Source organism: Pteropus medius, unplaced genomic scaffold, assembly GCF_902729225.1.
Source record: "Pteropus medius unplaced genomic scaffold, Ma_sr-lr_union100, whole genome shotgun sequence".
NCBI classification, from domain to species: domain Eukaryota; kingdom Metazoa; phylum Chordata; class Mammalia; order Chiroptera; family Pteropodidae; genus Pteropus; species Pteropus medius.
Window position 1 is genome coordinate 8,255,373 of NW_024342473.1, and position 20,837 is coordinate 8,276,209.

The window sequence follows — 20,837 nt, forward strand, 5'->3', positions numbered from 1 at the left end:
ACCTTTCCTTCCTTTAGGAAGGAATCTACCTGCCACTATTTTTGGCAAGGAGTTCCCCTACCCCCATGGTATGAAATCATCTCATTTTTTCCCTCTTTGATGCTTTAAAAGGAACGAAAAAACTGGAGTGTGCACTACCTGATGGAACTGGACGGCATGTCATTCAAAACAACCTCAACTACCCCTTCAGCATTGTTAGCTATGCAGATCACTTCTACCACACAGACTGGAGGAGGTAAGCTTCAATCTAGATAAGCCTGAAAAGGCAAACTACTGTAGAGGACACACCACTTGTTTTACCAAATGTCAGTGAATGACTTTAGTAGTTAAGCTCTCTCTACTGAAGTTTTCATTTCATTATCTCTTCATTAGCAGATAATGTCATTCAAATGTTATTGCTTTTAAAATCATACTTTTATATCACTCAGAAATTTAATGGTATTACTCCTATGTAGCTTAAAAGTGGGAGAGCTATTAGGTAATAAATAAATTACCCAAAAATGAAGCACGTTAATCTAAATCTGATCTTCAGAGAATAAAACACTACCTTAAGTGGCACCATGAGGAATATTAGTTATATGATTTAAACTGATTTTTAAAATGACGTTGTGGACTTATTAGTTGTCCACCTGGAAAAATAAAAAATACTATAATTCAGACCAGTTATCTGGGGAATGTTAAAAATATATAATATCTAAGCACTTTTACCCTATTTCGTTATTCTGATTTAATTGGTCTGGCAAGAGGCCCAGGCATCAGTAGTTTAATAGATCTTCAAGCAATTACAACATGCAGCTAGGGTTGAGAACCGCTGATTTGGACCAGTGGTTCTCAAACTTCAGCACAGCATCAGAATCATCCTGAGGGTTTGTTAAAACATATTGCTGAGTCCCATCCCAAAATTTTCATTTCTACCAAGTTCCCAGATGATGCTGGTCTGAGGACTACTGATATAGACAAATCTTCTGAATCTAAATGAGTCAAAACTCACTTTGAATTTAAAAAATGTATTCTAGAAGGCTGGCAGAGATTTTCCTCTATTTTAACTTTTTCAATCCAACCTTAAATCCCATGAATTCATTTCTGTTACCAGGGATGGTGTTATATCAGTAAGTAGAGACAGTGGCCAGTTTACTGATGAGTATCTTCCAGAGCAACGATCTCATCTCTACGGGATAACTGCGGTCTACCCCTACTGCCCAACAGGTAAATGAACGTGCTCAGGCTGCTCCTTTGGATCAGCAAGGGAGAGAAGGATATATCTGGTAACTGACTGCCCTTGGCCCAGATACTGGCCGCAGTCACTGACATCATCACCAGTGAGAGTCACTTTGAGCTGGAAAAATTAATGGCCAAAAAACATGGAGGCGACCAATTTTTACTACCTTCAGTCTACCTAGCTTTTTGTGTGTGTGTTACACACACAAAAAACGTCAGCCTATTAAGCTATTTCCCCTTGAAAAGACTTGCTGTTGTAACTCATAAAATATTCACACACTGTTCCCTCTCCTCACAGGCAGAAAGTAAGTATGACATCGTAAAGGACTTGGGAGTTTACAATCAAAATCTGGACCCTAAAGAACATTGACTGCAAACAAAGGTGAAGTGAAAAAGGAATTGGCCACACAAGAAGTATCTGGACATACAAAATGAACAATTTCAGTGCAAAAAGACTAAGTATGTTTTGTGAAAAGTTTATACCTCACAATCTTTACTACTGTATTTTTAAAATCAAGTTATTGCCAAGTTTAAAAAAAAGGTAATAGAAGTTTAATTGCTGCTTATTAAAGCAACTTTTTATAAACATTTATACCATATTTAAAAGGTCAAATTCATTCAACTAAGAACCAAATATGTAAAGACCTTAAATCTGATGTTTGCTATGGGTTCTTTTTGGCCAAGAAATTAAAGCACAGGTGACCAGTATAAAAAATACAATCCTAAAGATCATAAACCTTGACATAGTTAGAAGCTATGCAGAACTGATGGGAAAGAATGAATTTATTTATAGTTTCCCGACAAAAGTTCTAAGATTTTTTTTTTTTACCTCTGCGTCAGTGCATTTCTATTTATATTAAAAGGTGCTAGATTGTTCCAATTTGTATTTTCTGATCCTTTAAGTCCCTTTATATAATTACCCACAGAAATTACATTTATAAATACCAAAGATGTATCGGTTCTCAAATTTTCTAGATTACTCCAATAAAATATTTTAAGTTTTCCTATGACTTCTGAGGATCTATATTGTTTCTTAAACAAAGTTGGGGGTTGGCATGTACCTTAATCACAAAGGAAAAAGATGAATTATACATAAATATTACACATAGTCAAAAAAAATCTACATTCCTGAACTTTATTAAAGAAAAAGCAATGATGATAAATCTCTAGAACATAGTCAATTTTCTGGGATCCTTTCCTTGAAAATTGACGTTTGATTCCCAAACACATGCCACAGCATACATGGTTCCCAACTGTACTAAGTAGGTGAGCGGCTAACATCCTAAAATGTTCATCTTCCAACTTTCCCCAGTCTGTGGTCTGTCTTTGGATCAGCAATAATTGCCTGAACAGCTACTATGGCTTCATTAATTTTTGTCTGTAGCTCTCTGAGCTCTTCTATGTGCAGCAATCGCAGAATTTGAGCAGCTTCATTAAGAACTGCATCTGTTTTATAAGAAACACTGCATTAATCAATAACTTTGCATTTAAAACAGTTTACTTACTCATTCCCCCCAAATATTCACCAAATCTCTAAAAATAGTTTGCATTAATCAAAAGCACTTACCTCCTGTGTCAAAACCAAGAATATGCTTGTCTAAAGCAACAGGCAAGCCCTTTAAAAAAAATGGACAAAGTAAAACTATAAACAAGTATCAGACTCTTTTTTCATCTGAGGCTGAAAAGCAGTTATCTATTCTGTTATTTTAACCTTTTTAGCCACAGTGGCAAGGGGACTGAGAATTTTCACTTTAAGTTTGTATTTGATGTTTTTTCCTACTCTAACCAGTTAGGAAAGAATGGCCTTTAGCTTCCCACTACATTCAGTTCCATCACCCATTCAATTTTTTAAGACCAGGCATATAAAATAATAGCTTTTTGCTGCAGTGTACAGGGCAAATGGAGTAAGACTACTTTTACTTTTCTCAAGCAAGTTTATTTGAGCACACTGTCTTTGCAAATTGTACAAATCTAAAATATACGTATTTTTTTCAGTGAACATAATGTTTACCTGATTACATATAATTTAACTTTCAATAGTTCATTTTAAAATTACTTTGAAATAGTGTAAGAAAATAAATGGAATCTAAACTTCCGCCTACCAGTCAGTACCTACATCTAGATATACCAAAGATGGTGACCATGATGAACTCTAGGGAGTTCACAATAACTATCAAATTAAAATAAGGACAGGCAGCCTAGACTTTCTGATTATATTATATGAAATCATTACCAGTACAAAAAAAAGTCACTATACTTTCAATGCTACAAATGCTGTTGCTACTCAATTTTTGACTAATCTATTAAGGAAAATCTACTTAGGCTCCATCTACTTCAAAATAGCTAATAAACACATATAAGTGAAGAAACAAATGGGTATGAAAATTCAGTGAGCAAAACTAAAAACTATTACTGTACTGGGTGGCTTTCTATGTCAGTCTGGTACAGAGTCTCTATTTTTCCCTTTGTCTGCCAGCAGACCACCAAGGACCAGCTACCGCTGATGACCACAGGCCCAAAGGCCCAAATGCTAGTTTTAACAGTTACAAATAAGAACACTCAACTTTAACAATTTCTCTACTGTATTATAGCATGGTATCTTTTGGGGATGACTCTAAAACTAAGATTTGGAGCACTGAAAATAAAACTAAGTTTTACTTTATATACAAGAGCAAAGAGATTTGGCTATTCCCTTATTTGTGCTGCCTTCTAAACCAAAGGCAAAGGCATAGTTTTACTGACTGAATGATTTTATTATGCCAGAACAATTTACTGTCTGTTCTATAGTGTGGGAGAAATAAGCTGATCTTTATTTCAATTTCCAGTGGCCCGATTCATACATAATTAATAAGCCAATAAGAAACTTTAAAAGAAACTGAGTGTCTTTCAGAGGGGACTATACTTCCCTGGCATTAATAACCTTTTAACACTGCTGAGCCTTGCTAAAGATGGGGTCAGAGGACAAATGACATTGGGGAACTGAAGGAAGCAAAAGAGGACCAGAGTACAGGATGGTGGCTGTGCCAAAAGCATTCACTGCAACATCTACACAGCAGGAGTGTGCATTATTAGATACCTGCAGCTGCTGCTGCTAATCCCTGAGGATTCTTCTACTGCCCCAAAGTCAATGAGATTTTGGATTTCTGGTACCTTTCATCCAAAAATATACCAGAATTATTAAGGGAAAGATAGTTATGGTGTAGTTTTCTCAGCCTACAAAGCAGGACTGAAAGATGGCAGCATCAATCACCTGTAAGCTGAAAGAGTCTACACCTGGCTTCACATGGGCCGATCAACCAGCTCATGTCATAGAGCACCACAAAATGGCACAGGCTCTTGAATCAGATTGCCTGAGCTCAACCACTTGTCAACTAGGTGACCTTAAGCAAGTTACTTATGTTTTATGCTATGAAACAGAAAAGATAAAATGAGAGTAGATTTCTCTGAAGAAACAAAAGAGTGATAATGGAATTTAGGTCAAAGAAAAAAAAAATTAAAGAAGGTGTGTCCTGTTTTCCAGCAATTAGTCAAAATAACCCAATAATTTTCACAAAGGCAAATTCTTCTAAATAAACTTCAACTAGTCACATGCAGTGGTTTGTATTGGTAGACTATGGATGTGCTATTGGTAGCTTCTCTAAGGTATGAAGGGAGATAAACATGAATTCATTTTTCACTCAGAAATGACTAGATACAGTGTGATTAGGAACCAAATTCAATCCCCTTGAAGTAAGTTATCCTTTCTCTGGGCAGTTCTAACCTAGAATAGATACCTTATACAGATACACGCAAAGTTCAAACTCATGACAACAGCAGAAGAAACTTTCATTAATAATTAATTTACAATTTATATTAAAAAATATATACCTCTTTTGTTTGATTTGCTTTAGCAACTGCATCCTGTGTCAGGCGCTCCTGGACCAAAATGCGAATTGCCTAAGAAACCGAAAAATACTGGTTTTAGTTTTCATGTTTGTCACCTTTTCTTCTCTGAATCTAAAGATCAAGAATGCCCAGTTTGATAAAGTTAGAATTACCTAATTCATTAACAAACTCCCCAGTAAATTAAAACATTTTAAAAACTGCAATTGTAATAAAAGTTGTTTTACTATTTAATAATGTGGAATGATGCTCACAATTGAAAACCTTTTTGAATAGATAGTTCATGTGCATGGTAAAAAAATATTTTAAATAAAGAAGGATACATGGTAAAAAGTAGGTCTCCTTCCTACTCAGGCCTCAGCCATTGCCCTCCAGAAGATAATCATCATCAGATCCTGTGTATCCTTACCAGGACTCATGCACACACAGACTTTGACACATGGGTAGCATGGTAGCATATCATACACACTGTCCTCGTTTTCATTTAATTATAGTAAAATGATTTTAGATCTTTCATAGAACATCTTGTTTTTTTTTTTTATCACCAAGTCATTTTATTATGGCAGACACAAGTGCATGATCACACCTCCACAAACTCAAAAAATAAGATTTTCTTAAATGGAATTTTAATTAGTAAATGACAATTACAACTCAAAAATAAGCGAAAACTTATAAAAATATTTTTAATAATAAAAATCTAAATGCTACAATTGAAAAAGATGATTAAACCAATCTTTAACGGTGATTGCAAATGTAAAGTTTGGTTGCCAGTTAATATACTGATTCTTGTGCTTGACAAACCTATGAAGATGTTTTCCATATGGTTACATATTATTTGAATGCTTCTTGAAATAACTCAAAGAATAATCCTGCAGCTAGGATTAGAATTTTATAAAGCTTTTCGTTATAGCTGACTTTTACTTTTTCCCATTGGGTCTTTAAAGTCTAATGAAAAGTACCCCCCAAATGCTAACATTGTCTCTCTCCTCAGTTTATGATTAAAGCTCTCATGAATACTGTAGAAATGTTCCAAAGTAATTTACATAATTGCCTGAGTAAGGAACAAGCCTTTGAAAGAGCTAAATTTCACTAAAAATAACTTTTTGTCTCCTGGCAGCCAATCTGAGTTGAGAACATCCAAGTTAACATTCAGAATCAGCATACAGAATTATAATAATCTAGGAACAGAACAGTCTTTTCCTTACTACAACTGACATTTAATACATACACTTCCAAAAAGTAGAAAAAATTCTGGCTTAATCTCTTGTGGGTAGAGTGAAAATTATCAATTTACTACTAAGTAGTTTAAAAGTAATTTACATGCACAAGGCATAGTCCAAAGCTTTTTAATTTTTCATAAAATCAATAATTATTTCTAAAATAATTTCCAAGTCTGGTATCTTAAGCACAACTTTCCTCCCCCCAGCCCTACTGTACTATCATAATTATTTGGCATAAATCTTATGAAGTATGAGTATATTTTTCCTCAAAGATAAGAGATCTCTTTCAGACCACTGGGTTCCCTGAACTGAGTGGCCTACCTAGGACAGGTGACTTGGAAGACAGAATATTCATTCCTTAAAGAGATTGTGGAGTATGTATTTTTGACTAAATTCACCATTACTGATTTGGCATTTTCCACTACCTTAATGATATAGGAAAAAGAATGGACCACAAGGTAAGAGTACGTAGATTAAAATCCTGGCTCTATCATCTTCCGTGTTATCTTGGACATTATTTTAGTCTCAATTTCTTCATATATATATTAAAAAGAACGATATTAGCACCTACCTCTAGGATTGTTGGATTTAATGAAACCATCTTTGCAAAATGATTTAAAGCACAATGGTCGGCACACAGTAAACACTCTTTGATATTAGTTATTAGATAATCTAAAATAGATGAAATCATGAAATCTCCTTTATGTCCCATGTTCCTCCACATTTTAGACACTCAACCATAAATTTAAATATCAATTTTTTGAAAATGAACTTTTAAAAAATATATTCAGTCAAGAATCAAGAATATGAAGCTGACCTTAAGCATCACCAGGTAATCATCATGACGCTGAATCTGAAGAAGGTTAGCCAAAGCCATGACACCAGCCTTAAAATCAGGATTATTTACTGTAAAAGATAAAAAATGGAAACTTACAGCTCTGCAAACATACAATTAGATATATATGTAAACATATAAACTTACAAAAAACATTTGAATTGTCCAGTAACAACAAATTTTTTAAACTGTTGACAAAAGCAAACTACGTAAACTGATGGTGTCAATGGTTTTCTGATTAATCGGCCTAACTGAACAATCCAATAAATGACTAAATAAATGCACATTAGGTTTGTCCTATAACTTTCTGCAAGGTCCATTTATGTAGCACTTTTAATTAACATTTCTTTCCAAAGCTATTAATACATAGATCTCTTCGATGAACAGCTCTAAGTAACAGCTCTCGAGTGTCCAAGCAGCTTATTAATTCATAACTCATAAATTATAGGTCACAATATATCATATTTAACATATTATAATCTCAGTAATTAGAATTTTCATAATTTTAAAAGGAGAATTCCTAAAAGACATCTGGGACATAAAATAATGAAAAATTTTACTTTCTCAGAGTGTCACATTAGATTAGAAAAAATGTTATATACTCAGGAAGGCAAACAAGCACCAACTATGGTTAAATACAAATGGAAATCTCTACATTACTATGAGAAGCTCGAAGAACAGCATTTTAACATTTATATATTCAACTACAAGAGGAAGGAGAAAGCACAATGCAACACAATAAAAAAACATCATAAAGAATAAAATACCCACACAAAAGCTGACTGCATGAAGCATTCTTAATTAACTAAAACCAAATAAACCCAGACCTCATTCTAGGAAATAAAAAATAAAATAAAAAATAAGATACCAATAATGTCAATCATTTTAATGCATTTACATAGTCATCCCCTTTGTCCCAAAAGGGACACATCCTAAGACCCCCAGGGGATGCCTAAAACAGGGACAGTACCAAATCATTTGTATACTATGTTTTTCCCTATACACACATACCTTTTCAATTAAAAGAAGCACTTTACGCCTTCTCTCTTTGGCATATCTGAATTGCTAGCATCCCACTCTTGTATTTTGGGACCATTAGGTAAAATAAGGGTTAGCTGAATACAAGCACTGCGATACTGCAACTAACCTGGACAACACGGATATGCTGAACAAAGGGATAATTCATAGCCCAGGTAGGATGGCACAAAACATCATCATGCTACTGAGAATGGTGTGCAATTTAAAATGAATTATTTCTGGAATTTTCCATTCACTATTTTCAGACAGCAGTTGACCACAGGTAACTTAAAGCACAGAAAGCAAAACTGTGAAGAAGGGGGTCCACTGTACTTACCATCCAAATTGATCAATGGCTCTGCATTTTTAGCTGCTTTGTCAGCATTTTTAGTATTATCAGGTACCAAGTCCTTATATTTTTCAGCTGTAAAAATAGGCAAAAATAAAATTTATAGAACTGCAACTTAAGGTAAAACAAATATTGTTTATTTACCAAACTTAATGAGCCAAACCGGTTATAAGCATAAGACAACTCATCCGATCAAAATTATTTTTTGCTATTAAAAAAACTCACAAAAGACAATGTGATTATAGCTTTTTAAGCTAAAATGATTACTGAATACCTGACACAAATATTTTTACATCAACATTTTAAAAGTAACACATTTCAAACAATCTAAACGTTAGGAGAGAGTGCTTTTACAACTTCCTCTGAAATTTGGTAGGAGTAGAAGAAAGGAAGGAGTGTAAGTATAAATTACACAGATTAAATGCAAGCCCACTAAAAAGTCTCTTCCCAAATCTTTTGACTGCCATATACAGAATCCAAAACCTTGCTTTCTAAAAAAAAAAAAAAATCAGTACTTCAAATAATATACCATCACAACCTAAACTTATTTCATGGAGACTTGAAATTCAAGATTCCAAAGATAGATTTATAACTTTTACTTGAAAAATATTTAATACTTAAAGACTGTACAAATAAAAATACTTTAATAATTCACCGAACTCATTGCCCAAAATGCCATCTTTAGCTACAGTATTTATATGATTTGCTTATAAAATAAGAGGAAAAATAAAATTTAAAATTTATTATGTCTGACAGGAGTTATCCTAATGGAGCTCCCACTGGCAAAATCTATTATAGTGAAAACATCAAAATACACAACAACAAAAAAAGATTATGACCCATTGAGTAAAATAAGAATCTACATATCCACACTGATTTAAATAAACAAATCTGAAAAACGGGAAAGCTCCTCTTTAAGATAGAAAGCCAACAAATAAATCAGAAAGAATGACAGAATTAGAAAAACACCTTTTAGTAAACATCATCGACATCATAACTGACTCATCGGAGAATCATCAAATGGATGCAAAGCTAGGGGGAAAGTTTGAGGAGCAAAAGCATACTGACATCATTTCAAAGTATCTCCTAACAGTATACATATTTTATCAGAAGGGGAAATTGTAACTTTAGAGTAGAGAAATCTTAAGCAAGTGATCAAAGTAACATTACCAGTAAACGGAAATATTGCTAACAATACATGCCTCCTGGTATGATGCACTTAACACACATCATTTCCGTGTTATTCTTAACAGAAATACAAACTCTGAATCTAATCATGAGGAAACACTAGAGAAACCCAAATTGAGGAATATTCTACAAAATAAATGTCAGTACCATGAAGCACAAATAAAGAAGACTGAGAAAATTTCCCAGTTTATAGGATACTCAAGAGACATAAAAACTGAATGCAACACATGATCAAGGACTTTTGTGTGTGTGTGCTACAAAGAACATCATTGGTAAAATACAAATTACAGATAAGAGTTGAATCACAGTTAACTGATTCTGATAATATTGTGGTCCCGTACACTTAGGAAATGTGCATTAAAGTACTTAAGGATAAAAGAGAATCAACTACAAGTTAATATCAAATGGTTTAGAAAAATATTATATTGTTATTTACATAGAGAAAGATAAGGCATATGAATTAAAATGTTAATATTTGCAGAATCTGGCTATGTAAAAATTCTTTGTACTATTCCTGCAACTTTTCTGGAAATCTGAAATTATGTCATTAAAGTTAAAGGAAAAAAATTTAAGTCAGATTTTAATCACCTTAACTGACAAGCTACAAAAGGCTTTAAAAATTAAAGCACAATATAAATTCACAATGGTTTCATCAAATAATAAAAATTTTAAATAACTTAAGTCAGTAAGAATGCAACGTTTCAATGTAGAACTACAAAAGAACAGCACCTTCTACTGATAGGGGTAGTATTACTACTTTAGCCCTTTTCCCAAAAAGTCCTTTCTTGCAATTCTGAATTTTAAGATTACATAAAAACTTGTTTTCTAATTTAAACTTTTAATATACTTTTGATATTATTTACCTTTCAACTATAATTCAGTTAAAATTTCAAATATTCAACTATAATTTTCAATATCAAAAAAATTACTTTAAAAAATATCAGCTATTACTGAGATATAATTGTACCTAAGAGTTATACTCAACTGTAGGGATATGTGATCATAGATACCCACCGTTCTTGGTACCTAGGGAACCTAAGCTGAAGTATTATACAAATGGGACAAATGGAATAAATAAAGGTAAAACGAAAGTAAATTGAGATGTGATTACAATTTTATTTGGGAATAGCTGAAAAACACTTTCAAAAAGCTAGAGAACACGTTGTTGCAAATTAACTAACAGAGGTTACCAATTCAAACCAGAATAGATAAAGACTTTGCTAAAAGTTCTAAAAATCAACTAATGCTACAAAGGCGTATGATTACATTTATTTTCTAAAGGAAGAAAATCCCAAGTATTTTCTTTTAAAATTAAAATTCAAAGTTTAAAAAAAAAGTCTGAGAGCTTAAGGTTTCTGCCATAAGGCTTCCGAAATTTGAGTCTGAAGCTGACTGATGCTCCATATCAGAATATGTGAACATTCTCATTCTGCATTTGCCAAATGTTTATTAAAGCTGATAAGCTTGCCTATTATATGCAAGGAAGTATGTGAGGTACTATGCAGACAGAATCATGACCCTTCCCCGCAAAAGATGTCCATATTCCCAATCCCTGTAACCTATGAATATTACCTTGCATGGCAAAAGAGACTTTGTAGATGTTGATTAAAGACCTTGAAATGGGGAGGATTATCCTGCATTATCCAGGTGGGCCCAAAGTAATCACAACATCCTTGCAAGAGGGTGGCAGGGGGATCATAGTCAAAGAGGTGACAACAGAAACAGTCACACAGAGACTGGAAGATACAATACTATTAGATTTGAAGATAAAGGGGCCAGAATCAAGGAATGCAGGCAACCTCCAGAAGGTAGACAAGACAAAGAGATTGATCTTCACCTAGAACTTCCAAAAAGAACCAGCCTTGCCAACAACTTGGCTTTTAAGTCCAGTAAGACAGACTTCCAAAACTATACGATAAGTTGTTTTAAATCACTAAGTTTGTAGTAATTTGTTACAGCAGCAATAAGAAACTAACAGAGGTACCATGAAGGAAACAAAACTGAGTATAAGCTTATAATTTAGTGGTGAAAATAACACATATAAGCAAAATGGAAAGTAATGTGACTCAAAAGTTGTAGAGGTAAAAGCTATAAAAGTTCAGAAGGAAAAACTACTGCTAGGTGGCGTTTGTGCTGGATCTTACAAGGACAGGCAGGGTTTACATGTGTAGAGATAGACTGAAACGGCATATTAGCAAAAGGAAAAACGCAAGCCAAGAAACTGAGGGAAGAAAAAAGAAGAGATGTAAATAGGAACCAGCGTTATTCTAGTTTGGCTGGGATATCAAGGATGTGAATACTGGTTGGACATCAGTTATCAAAGGCCTTGAATACTAGGCTAAGGAGTCTGGAGATATGGAGGTATTTTCTGGAAACAAAGTATAGCACTGTAAAGCACATAGCATTCTAAAACACCTTTATGTTTCAAAAAGTTAGCTTGATGGGCCATGCAGATGAGAATAGAGAGTGATGCTAATAAGAGACTAGTATGAAAGATATTACAATACTCTAAGCAGAAAGTGACAAGGGACTGAATCAGGGCGTTAGTAGTGAAATTGGGAAAGAAAAGATATGATAGACAAGGAAAAAGATAGGATGGGGACAGGATGGGAGAAAAAGGGAGAAGTCAAAGATGTCAAAGATGTCATAAGCAAATGATTAAGAGAACTGGAACTGACCATCCCATAAAAGAGAACACCATAAAACACAGAGAATGCAGGTTAAGATAATATCTAGCATTTAGATGTTGGTAGGCCTTTCCAAAAGAAATAGTCTAATGAGAGGAAACATGAGTTTATTGCAAAACTTTTACCTTATAGTGTATATTGGCATTAGACATATTTATCAGTCTCCTGTGAAGTTACCTACTGCAACCAACATTCTGAAATACCATCAATCCAGGGATACTAACAACAATTTAACTTGAAAGGCTAAGGTGCAGAGTTAGAAAGATGGCAAACTGACCAAAGTAACATTACTTTGTGAGAAGCCATTCAATTAGCCTTCTCCAGAAGATATCATTTCCAAATTCTAAAAAAATAAATAAAAATACCAATGAAAGACAGTGCTTTTAACTTCTTATGATAATAAAGAGACTCCAGTTTTAGAAAATTCTTTCCCAGACAATTTGGGAGTTGGAGGGTGAGTGCTAGACACAGGAGAATGGTCATGAAAAAAGTTAAGATTTTAAATAGATGCTGAAAAGGGACATGAGGATATATAAAACTTGAAATGAACCAAAAGTAAAAAACAACATAAGACAAAGAAACACAAACTGGTAAGTTCCCTACATTCTAACACTCCTTCTTTCCCACCTTTCTTCTCTCTTTAAAACACACATTCCCCACAAAACATACCATTATCTCCATATTCAAGTCTAACAGCTAAACCAAGAAGCCAGTCAATTGCTTCTTGTCGATCTTGAATCTTGAAAGGACAATTAACATCTCTGAGATACTGTGAGGGAAAAAAAAAAGTCACAGAATCAAAAAATGGTAGAGCTGAAAGATACCCTAGCTTGGATCTCAAAGAATTTCTTATAATATTTATATTACTAAAATTTGAATGTAATTATATAACCCAAAGGAAGGCAATATTTAAGTGTATCATCTTAAGTATTTCTATCATGCTTTTTGAAATTTTTCATTTCCAGATTATAGGCAGGGCATCACTGATCTAGAACAACTTCCCCATTTTATAGATGAGAAAATTCAGGCCTAGAGAGGTTAACACTTGCCAACGGTTATACAACTTAAAACTGGGACCTGAATCTAAACTTTCTGATTCCGGGTCTCAATACACACAGGCCAAATAAATTTTAAAAAGACTCTAAAGAGGAGGATATAAAAATAAACCAATTATTATCTAAACCTTAGCTTTCATATGGAAATGCCACTGAAGAGAGTAAGCCATGTAATGTATACATATACAATGTAACCAAGCATTTTTAATGTAAGAAGCTGTATATCTAAAATTAGTACTATACTTCAATCCCAGCAACAATGCTATTACTCACAACTTTTGGAACTCTCTTTTGGAAATCCTTTTGAGGATAATTAATTGGCACTTTTTAACCATAATCCATTTTCTAACCAAAAAAATTATCGCCCTGCTTTAAAAAAAACAAAAAAACAAAAAAAACAAACCTTATTCAAAAGATTTGGTCATGATCTAAAAAGTAAATCCAACTTCAAAATATAAAAAATTGTCAATATTGAGGATATTCAAAAGATGTCTCGTGATCTAAAAGTAATTCTGAAAGAAGTTCTAAATATGCTATAAGCAATATAAGCTATAAGAAGTTCTAAATATGCTATAAGCAATACTTATCTTCGTTATCCTACTTTACTGTCACTTCTGGGTGTTCTTCATCAGAAAAATATTTATATAGTACTCCATTATCCATGGAGGATACATTCCAAGACCCTCAGTGGGTGCCTGAAACCTCAGGTAGTACCAAACCCTACGTACACTACATCTTTTTCCCTATATGTACCTATGATGGAGTTAAATTTATCAATTAAGTACAGTAAGATTAACAACTAATAGGACAATTATACTAACATACTACTGTAATAAAGGTTATGTGAATGTGGTCTTTCTCAAAATTTTATACTATACTCACCCTTATTGTGATGATGTGAGATGAAGTGAGATGAATGATGTGGCCATTGTGTGATAAAACTTAGGCTACCACTGACCTTCTGTCAGTAAGGGTTACTTGAAGCACTGTGATACTATGACAGTTGATCTGATAACAGAGATGGCTAATAAGTGACTGTATACACAGGTAGGTGGTGTATACAGTATAGATATGCTGGACAGAGATGATTCACCTCTGGGGCAGGACGCAGCTGGACATCATGAGATTTCACTATGATACTTATAACAGTGAGCAATTTAAAACTAATGAATTGTTTCTGGAATTTTCCATTTAATATTTTTGGACAGTTGTTGACAATGTGGGTAACTGAAACCTCAAAAAGTAAAACTGCAGATAAGATGGAACTACTATATTCTTCAAATACCATGTAGAACTTTGGGTAATTTTGTACATATGAATGGGCCATAAGATGTGATATGGACAGATATAAAATCCTAATAATATATTTCAAAATTTTAAAAAGCCTATCAAAATTTTAAAAAATACCTTTTAAGAGCAAAGGAAAATAATCCAGTAGCAGCAATAATAGCAGTAGAGGAAGTGGAAGTAAAAAAGCATATAGCATTTGCTGTGGGCCAGGCGCCTCTTTTGTGAACAGGTAGATAACATAGGTATATCACTGATTAGCAACACACACCATCCCTATGAGACTGGTATCACTGTTATCCCTATTTATTGATGAGAACATTGAGACATAGAAAGGTTCATAAATTTTCCCATAGTCATAGAGCTAGTGTGTAACTTACACAATCCCCTAATTCATAAAATTCTGCTTCTTAAGAGAAAGGTACTAATCACTTTCCTCAAGCAAATGAAATATTTAGTCTTTTTCATATTTTTAAAAGAAAATATCTTACTTATCAAATATAACCAATAAAAATGTTTAAGTAATGCTACTGTAAAATGTGATTTTTTATTCTAATTAGAAAAAAAATTCTTTCTCTGCACAAGTAGTATTAAAATTCAACTAAGCCAATGTAAAAATTATGCTAGCCAAAAAATTAAGATACACATAAAAGGCTTTTTAGGATTATTTCTATTGTATACAAGAAACACATATATGTTCAATATAAGCATAAATAAGACATAATCTTAGTTTTCAAGCATATCAATAATATCTTAATATAAGTGCATTATTGATACGTTTTTAGTCTAATGTAAAATTTCTTGTTTGGGCCATTTGCCATTTAAAAAATACATGTCACTACTTATGAAACCTCACAGTGCTCCCGGACAAAATTATTTCTATGTAACACTGAAAGCTTGATAGGAAGAGAGAATATAATTTACTCTAAAAAACAAAAGGAAGTTAAATCCTGAAATCTAGCTCTTCTAATACTGATCATTATTTTATTTTGAAAGAAAAAAGTAATTGTAAGCTTGTTTGTCTTTGTATAATTTTTAGAAAAGCTCTCTGTACTTTAAATTTACTTTCTAATTCGTTACCTTTTCAAAGAACTTGGGCCAGTCACTGCTGTGGATGTTTCTTAAATTACCTCTGTCTTCAATCTTGTAGTGTCTGATTTTCTGGTCTTCAAGCCAAACAATAAAGTTTCTAAATTCTGTTTCATCTGCAACAAAAATACCACATAAATCATCAGAAGCACTAGATAAAACACTTCTTTCGCCACAAATAGTCTTATGAAATTTTTTTAAACTCCAAAATAATAAATTAATTGAGCTGTTGGAAGTAGGATTTGAAAGTACAGACTTTGGATTAAAAAGATTTAAAATGTTCTGTTCATATCCTGGCCTAAATTCTAATTCTGGTTCCAGACACCTAGTAGTTGTATAAATTTTCTGTGCTTGATTCTTGTGTTACAAAATGGGGGTAAATAATAACACTTATCCTGCTTAGAAATTATTTTGTTTCAAAATTTAAGCTTGAATTTCAAATTCAAGCTACCATTATGAAGTCTTGGGAACCATATACAATGATCTGAGTATCCCAAGCTGTACCTGATCACTTTCAAACTTATTTACTCTACCACACGCTAAGAACTTTGGAAGAAAATAAGCAGTAATTATACAGTAGTTAAGTAACAGTGGGTAGCAATGTTAATACTTTTAAAAACTTCAATGCTGTAAAATTCCAAATAGCTTCCTATTTACAGTTCAACTACCCCGCTCATCTACTATCAACTCTTTTGTACGACCCACCCAACATAATTTATACCCGTTACTATATCGCTTACTCCAACAATGTTGGTCCGGAGCTTCATTACGTATGGTCTTGATCTGAAACTGCTGGATGGGTTCTGACCGCCCCCCACTACCCCTACCCTCACCCAGTAAACTGGTCTTCATATTACTCAGCATATTCCCCGGATTCCAGCTCTGAGCTAGCTCAGAGCAGGTGTCCAAGGTAGTGCCCAATTACTCGGGAAACCATGGAATTGAAGGGCTAAGTTAAAAAGCGAGTATTTTCCCTCTAATATGCTGGGGGTGGGGTGGAGAGTGGACGTCTGGAGTTCACAAGTGCAGAAAGTGGCGATGCCGAGGCAGGCTTGGGTGAGGGGCTCCGACGGCCCGGAGTGGCCGGGGAAGAGAGGGGCGGCGGAAAGCAGAGGTGCTAGGCGGCCGAGCGGAGAGCGGTCCGGGGACCCCTGGGGTACACAAGGCCGCGGAGGGTCGGGATAGTGAGCCCGAGTTGGAGCGCTAAGAGTGGCCGCCAGCGGGGTGCCTGGCGCGCGGCTGGCTCGGGGCTCCCGCCTCACCTTTATAGTTGAAGCCGGCAGGGTTGTGGTAGTCGAGGGCCGTCAGCTTGCGTCGGAACATAGTCCCCGCTTCTCGCTCCGGTCCCCCGGGCTTCGGCCGGGAGAGGAGAGGCGAGGAGGTGCGGGCGGCTCAGGGACCGGCGACGCGGCGAGAGGGCGGCCAGGCGCCTGGGCGCTCCGAAATGACGGCAGCCTCCACCAATAGTGGCCTAGGAAAGACGGCCGCCCTCGAATTCTCACCAATCGCGGCTTTGGCTGGGGAGGAGGGGCCACGTCGGGGCACGTCGACGCTCAAATAAACTTTATTGTCAGCTTCCTGCTTGTACAATGGGCAGAAAGCAGCTGAGAAGGCAGCGTTCTCCTGTTTTCCTCGCCTTCTTGATACAGCATTTAGGGAATAGTATATGTAGAATTTTTACTCTCGGTTCTACCCCTCACTGGATCGTAGAATTACTCTTTAGTATTTCAGTGCATTCATTCACTCTTTTATTCATTTATTGTAAGTCTTCTATATAATAGTTCTAACTCTTCTAACACTGCTCATACAAAGACTTTTAGCAAGGTCTGTTTCACACTAGTTGGAGTGATGTACGGGTAAACATACAACTATAATACTATATGATACTCACAGATGTCACCACCAGCCACAAGCGTCTCTGAAGCCTGAAAATGGGCGTCGTCTTTTACTCCCTCTCACATTCAATCATAGCATTCAGTAGATAATTGATTTCTGCTGTTCTGTATCTCATGCCTCTCTCAAATCCCACACTTTGGCCCAACTCCACTGATGCTACCTCAAATCAAGCCCTCATCACTTTTGCTTACTCTAATTATCTGATTTCTTAGGGCCAGTCTGCCTTCTCCAGTTCATTCCCCCACACAGCAACAATAGTGATTTTCTAAAATGAAAACCTGTCCATAACTTCTTAATGCTTTCTAGAAAATATCAAAACTTTTTATTGTATTTTAGATCCTTCTTGATCTAGTCCCTATCGGCTTTCACACACTGGAGAGACAGCAGTGAGCATGACAGACCAGGCCACTACTCTCGTGAAATTTAAAAGGCCAGTGAGGGACACACACAATAAACAGATAAACGAGTATGAACTATGGTTTGAAGATGGTGAGTTCATCATGCAATTAAAAAGGATAACTTATTTTGAGGGAAGAGGATGTACAAAGACAAGGAGTGAGCAGTAGCATGGCCCAGAGGGGCTAGAGCTTATGGGGCCTAGAAGGTAGGAGAGAATGACAGCTAATGAGTCTGTAGACAAAGGCAGGGGACTGATGGAGAAGAGCCTTTCATGCCATAGTATGGGGAGCTATTGAAGTTCTTGAGGGTAAGCCAGCTATATATGTTTCATTTTATTTCAACAGATTATAAACACTTTCAGAATTTGTGGGGCATACAAATGAGTAAGTTATTTTCAGGAAGTTTAACTATAATTGCAATAATGGATATGTAAATAAATATAATCTAGAGTTAGAAAGTGATAAATTATGAGAAGCATAAGACATGCTGTCAGGTCAGAATACAGCTTTAAGGAGGGAGGCACTGTGAGACAATTTATATTTTCCAATTAAGATCCTTACAGAGTGAATCAAGAAAACAGGCTTCAAGAATGTCTTGCTGCAAACAAAATTTAATAAAAGCTGCAGGTATACTCATATATTGTGGTGTATACTAGTTGTGTAATTAATGAAATACTAGCCAAAAAATAGGAAGAAAAATGAGCCTGTCAGGAAAAGAAAATAATAAAAGAAAGCTTACATGCAATTGCAGATAATACTTTTTTTTTAAGGGGAGAAAAGCAACTCTTAAAATTTGTTTTCTGGAATTGACACTTTAATGCAAAACAAACAAACAAAACTAAGCTGTTTGCTCCTGACCTCATCTTTCTAGTTCAGTATCCTAAGTTGTCAGCCACTTGAAACCATCTCTGGTCATCAGCCCTCGCTATCCCTAATTGTGGGGGAGGGTTAGAAGAGAGTTCAGACACAAAGAATGCTGAAGGGACCCCCCAGACTTGAGAAAGGGATAAACTAATTTTAGAAAAAAGGTATAGCAGGTTTAAACATTCAACCTCTTTTTTATATAAAAATCTTTTTTCTTTCTTTTCTTTCTTTCTTTTTTTTTTTTTTTTTGGAACATTTAAGGAGTCCTTTGGCATATCTCGATTAAAGTGTCCAACAGGAAGTGAATCTCAGACAATTTTGTTTCTAAGGACTGAGCCCTCTATGCACTTTCAGAAGGGAAACTAAGTTTTATTAACAAATGTCCTGAGTTCCAATCTAATGGTTGATCAGGGGTTTGATAGGTCATTAATCCATTTGTTTAATTATTTAACACAGTTAAGTGTCATCTGCATGCTAGGCAGTCTTCTAGGCACTTTGATACATCTGTGAACAAAACCTCATGCCCTCAGACAGATTGCCATCTGGCAAGGGAAGACAAACAATATAAGTAAATAAGTTATTTAGTATTTTAGAAGGTGATAAGTCCTACAGGAAAATTATAACAAGGTAAGGGGAATAAGGAGTGGGGACAGTGGAAAATGTTGCAGGTTGTAGTTTTAAACAAGTTTGTCAGGTTAGGTCTCCTTGAGAAGGTGAAATTCTGAAATTTGAAGGAAGTAAGGTAGTTAGCCACATGAATAAATGGAAGAAGATAGTTCTAGATAGAGTACTCAGTATAAACAGGAGATTGAAACTGAGGGTCCTTATGAATTTGATTAAATTTAGTTTTAAATCATAGATCTAGAAATTATATTCCTCTCTCTCTCTCATACCTAGTCTTTTGCTGATAATCAGCAAACCCGAGGCAGCAGAAGAAAGTAGCCCAGACCTGACTAATTGTCACACTGTCCGGACCTCTGGCTAGACGAAGATAACATCTTGACCTCAGTTATGTTTCAGCTCCTGAGCCCTAAGGTGCAACGAACGCCCCCCTCCCCGCCGCCCCCCAGCTACTTTCCTATTAGACTGGACCTTGGAAGCTGGAACAGACCTCAGAACTGTCCTCAAGATCTGAAGAAATGATTTATTACCCTTATCTCACCTCTGACCAGTCAGCTCTCAGCACGACCCCAGACCTCAAACTCACGGTGTCTTATGACTTTGCCATATATAATCTATACCCTACACACCATCAGGGAGTTCAGACTTTTAAGCATTAGCTCCCCATTCTCCCGGATGCAGCCATTCATCAACAACATAGCCATCTTTTCTCCACCGCAATTCTCAGTGTTTTGTGTTTGGCTCTGCTAGTGCAGAGTGGATGAACTCTTTCCGTTCTATAATAAGATAAGAATGGTTTATATATTTTTAAATAGTTGAACAATCAAAAGAATAATATTTCATGACACACGGAAATTATGTGAAATTCTAATTCCAGTGTCCATAAATAAAGCGGTATTGGAACGCAGCCATGCCCATTTGCTTACTGGCCCCTTTGGTGCTACAAAGACAGAGTTGAATAGCTGCAAAAGAGACCATATGGCCCACAAAGGCTAAAATATTTGCAAGAGTCTATATGGTTTCAGAAAGGCAGAGGTGGCAATTTCAACATTATTACCAGGCTGGCTTATCAAGCAAGATAACAAATCAGAGGCAGAAGTTGCTCTTTGAAGATTACTTTCACATTGGCAACATTTTTTTAAGTCCCGGCATTTTATTAGATAACTTTGTTTAACTTATTCTTCCAAGGACAGTGAACAGAACAAGTTGGTAACAGGAATAGAAACAAAAG

General features: G+C 35.3%; 2 protein-coding genes across 2 annotated transcripts in view; one reads left to right on the forward strand and one right to left on the reverse strand.

Annotated features, from left to right (window-relative positions):
* NID2 (nidogen 2) overlaps positions 1–2,228 on the forward strand; it is a 57,695-nt gene extending 55,467 nt beyond the window's left edge. The window contains exons 19-21 of the mRNA XM_039865124.1: positions 112–235; positions 1,094–1,206; positions 1,517–2,228. Coding sequence (XP_039721058.1) covers positions 112–235; positions 1,094–1,206; positions 1,517–1,527 — 248 coding nt within the window. The 3' untranslated portion in view covers positions 1,528–2,228. The remainder of the gene's footprint in view (positions 1–111; positions 236–1,093; positions 1,207–1,516) is intronic.
* A 106-nt stretch (positions 2,229–2,334) lies between these two features.
* RTRAF (RNA transcription, translation and transport factor) lies at positions 2,335–17,310 on the reverse strand. Its single transcript, XM_039865125.1, has 8 exons — positions 17,090–17,310; positions 15,819–15,943; positions 13,066–13,165; positions 8,510–8,596; positions 7,138–7,226; positions 5,086–5,154; positions 2,786–2,834; positions 2,335–2,664 (listed from the first exon to the last, which is right to left on the reverse strand). The coding sequence occupies exons 1-8, from the start codon at positions 17,148–17,150 to the stop codon at positions 2,510–2,512; spliced, it is 735 nt and encodes a 244-aa protein (XP_039721059.1). The 5' UTR covers positions 17,151–17,310; the 3' UTR covers positions 2,335–2,509.
* Between the last annotated feature and the right edge of the window lie 3,527 nt (positions 17,311–20,837).

What these genes read in the sequence shown, in the direction of transcription:
- RTRAF (XM_039865125.1), bottom strand. Translation starts at nt 17,150, where the DNA reads ATGTTCCGACGCAAGCTGACGGCCCTCGACTACCACAACCCTGCCGGC. An exon ending in ACTTGAATATGGAGATAATG is followed by an intron (nt 8,597 to 13,065) that starts GTATGTTTTGTG and finishes CTATTTTTACAG; the next exon opens with CTGAAAAATATAAGGACTTG. An exon ending in ATTACCTGGTGATGCTTAAG is followed by an intron (nt 5,155 to 7,137) that starts GTCAGCTTCATA and finishes TCGGTTTCTTAG; the next exon opens with GCAATTCGCATTTTGGTCCA.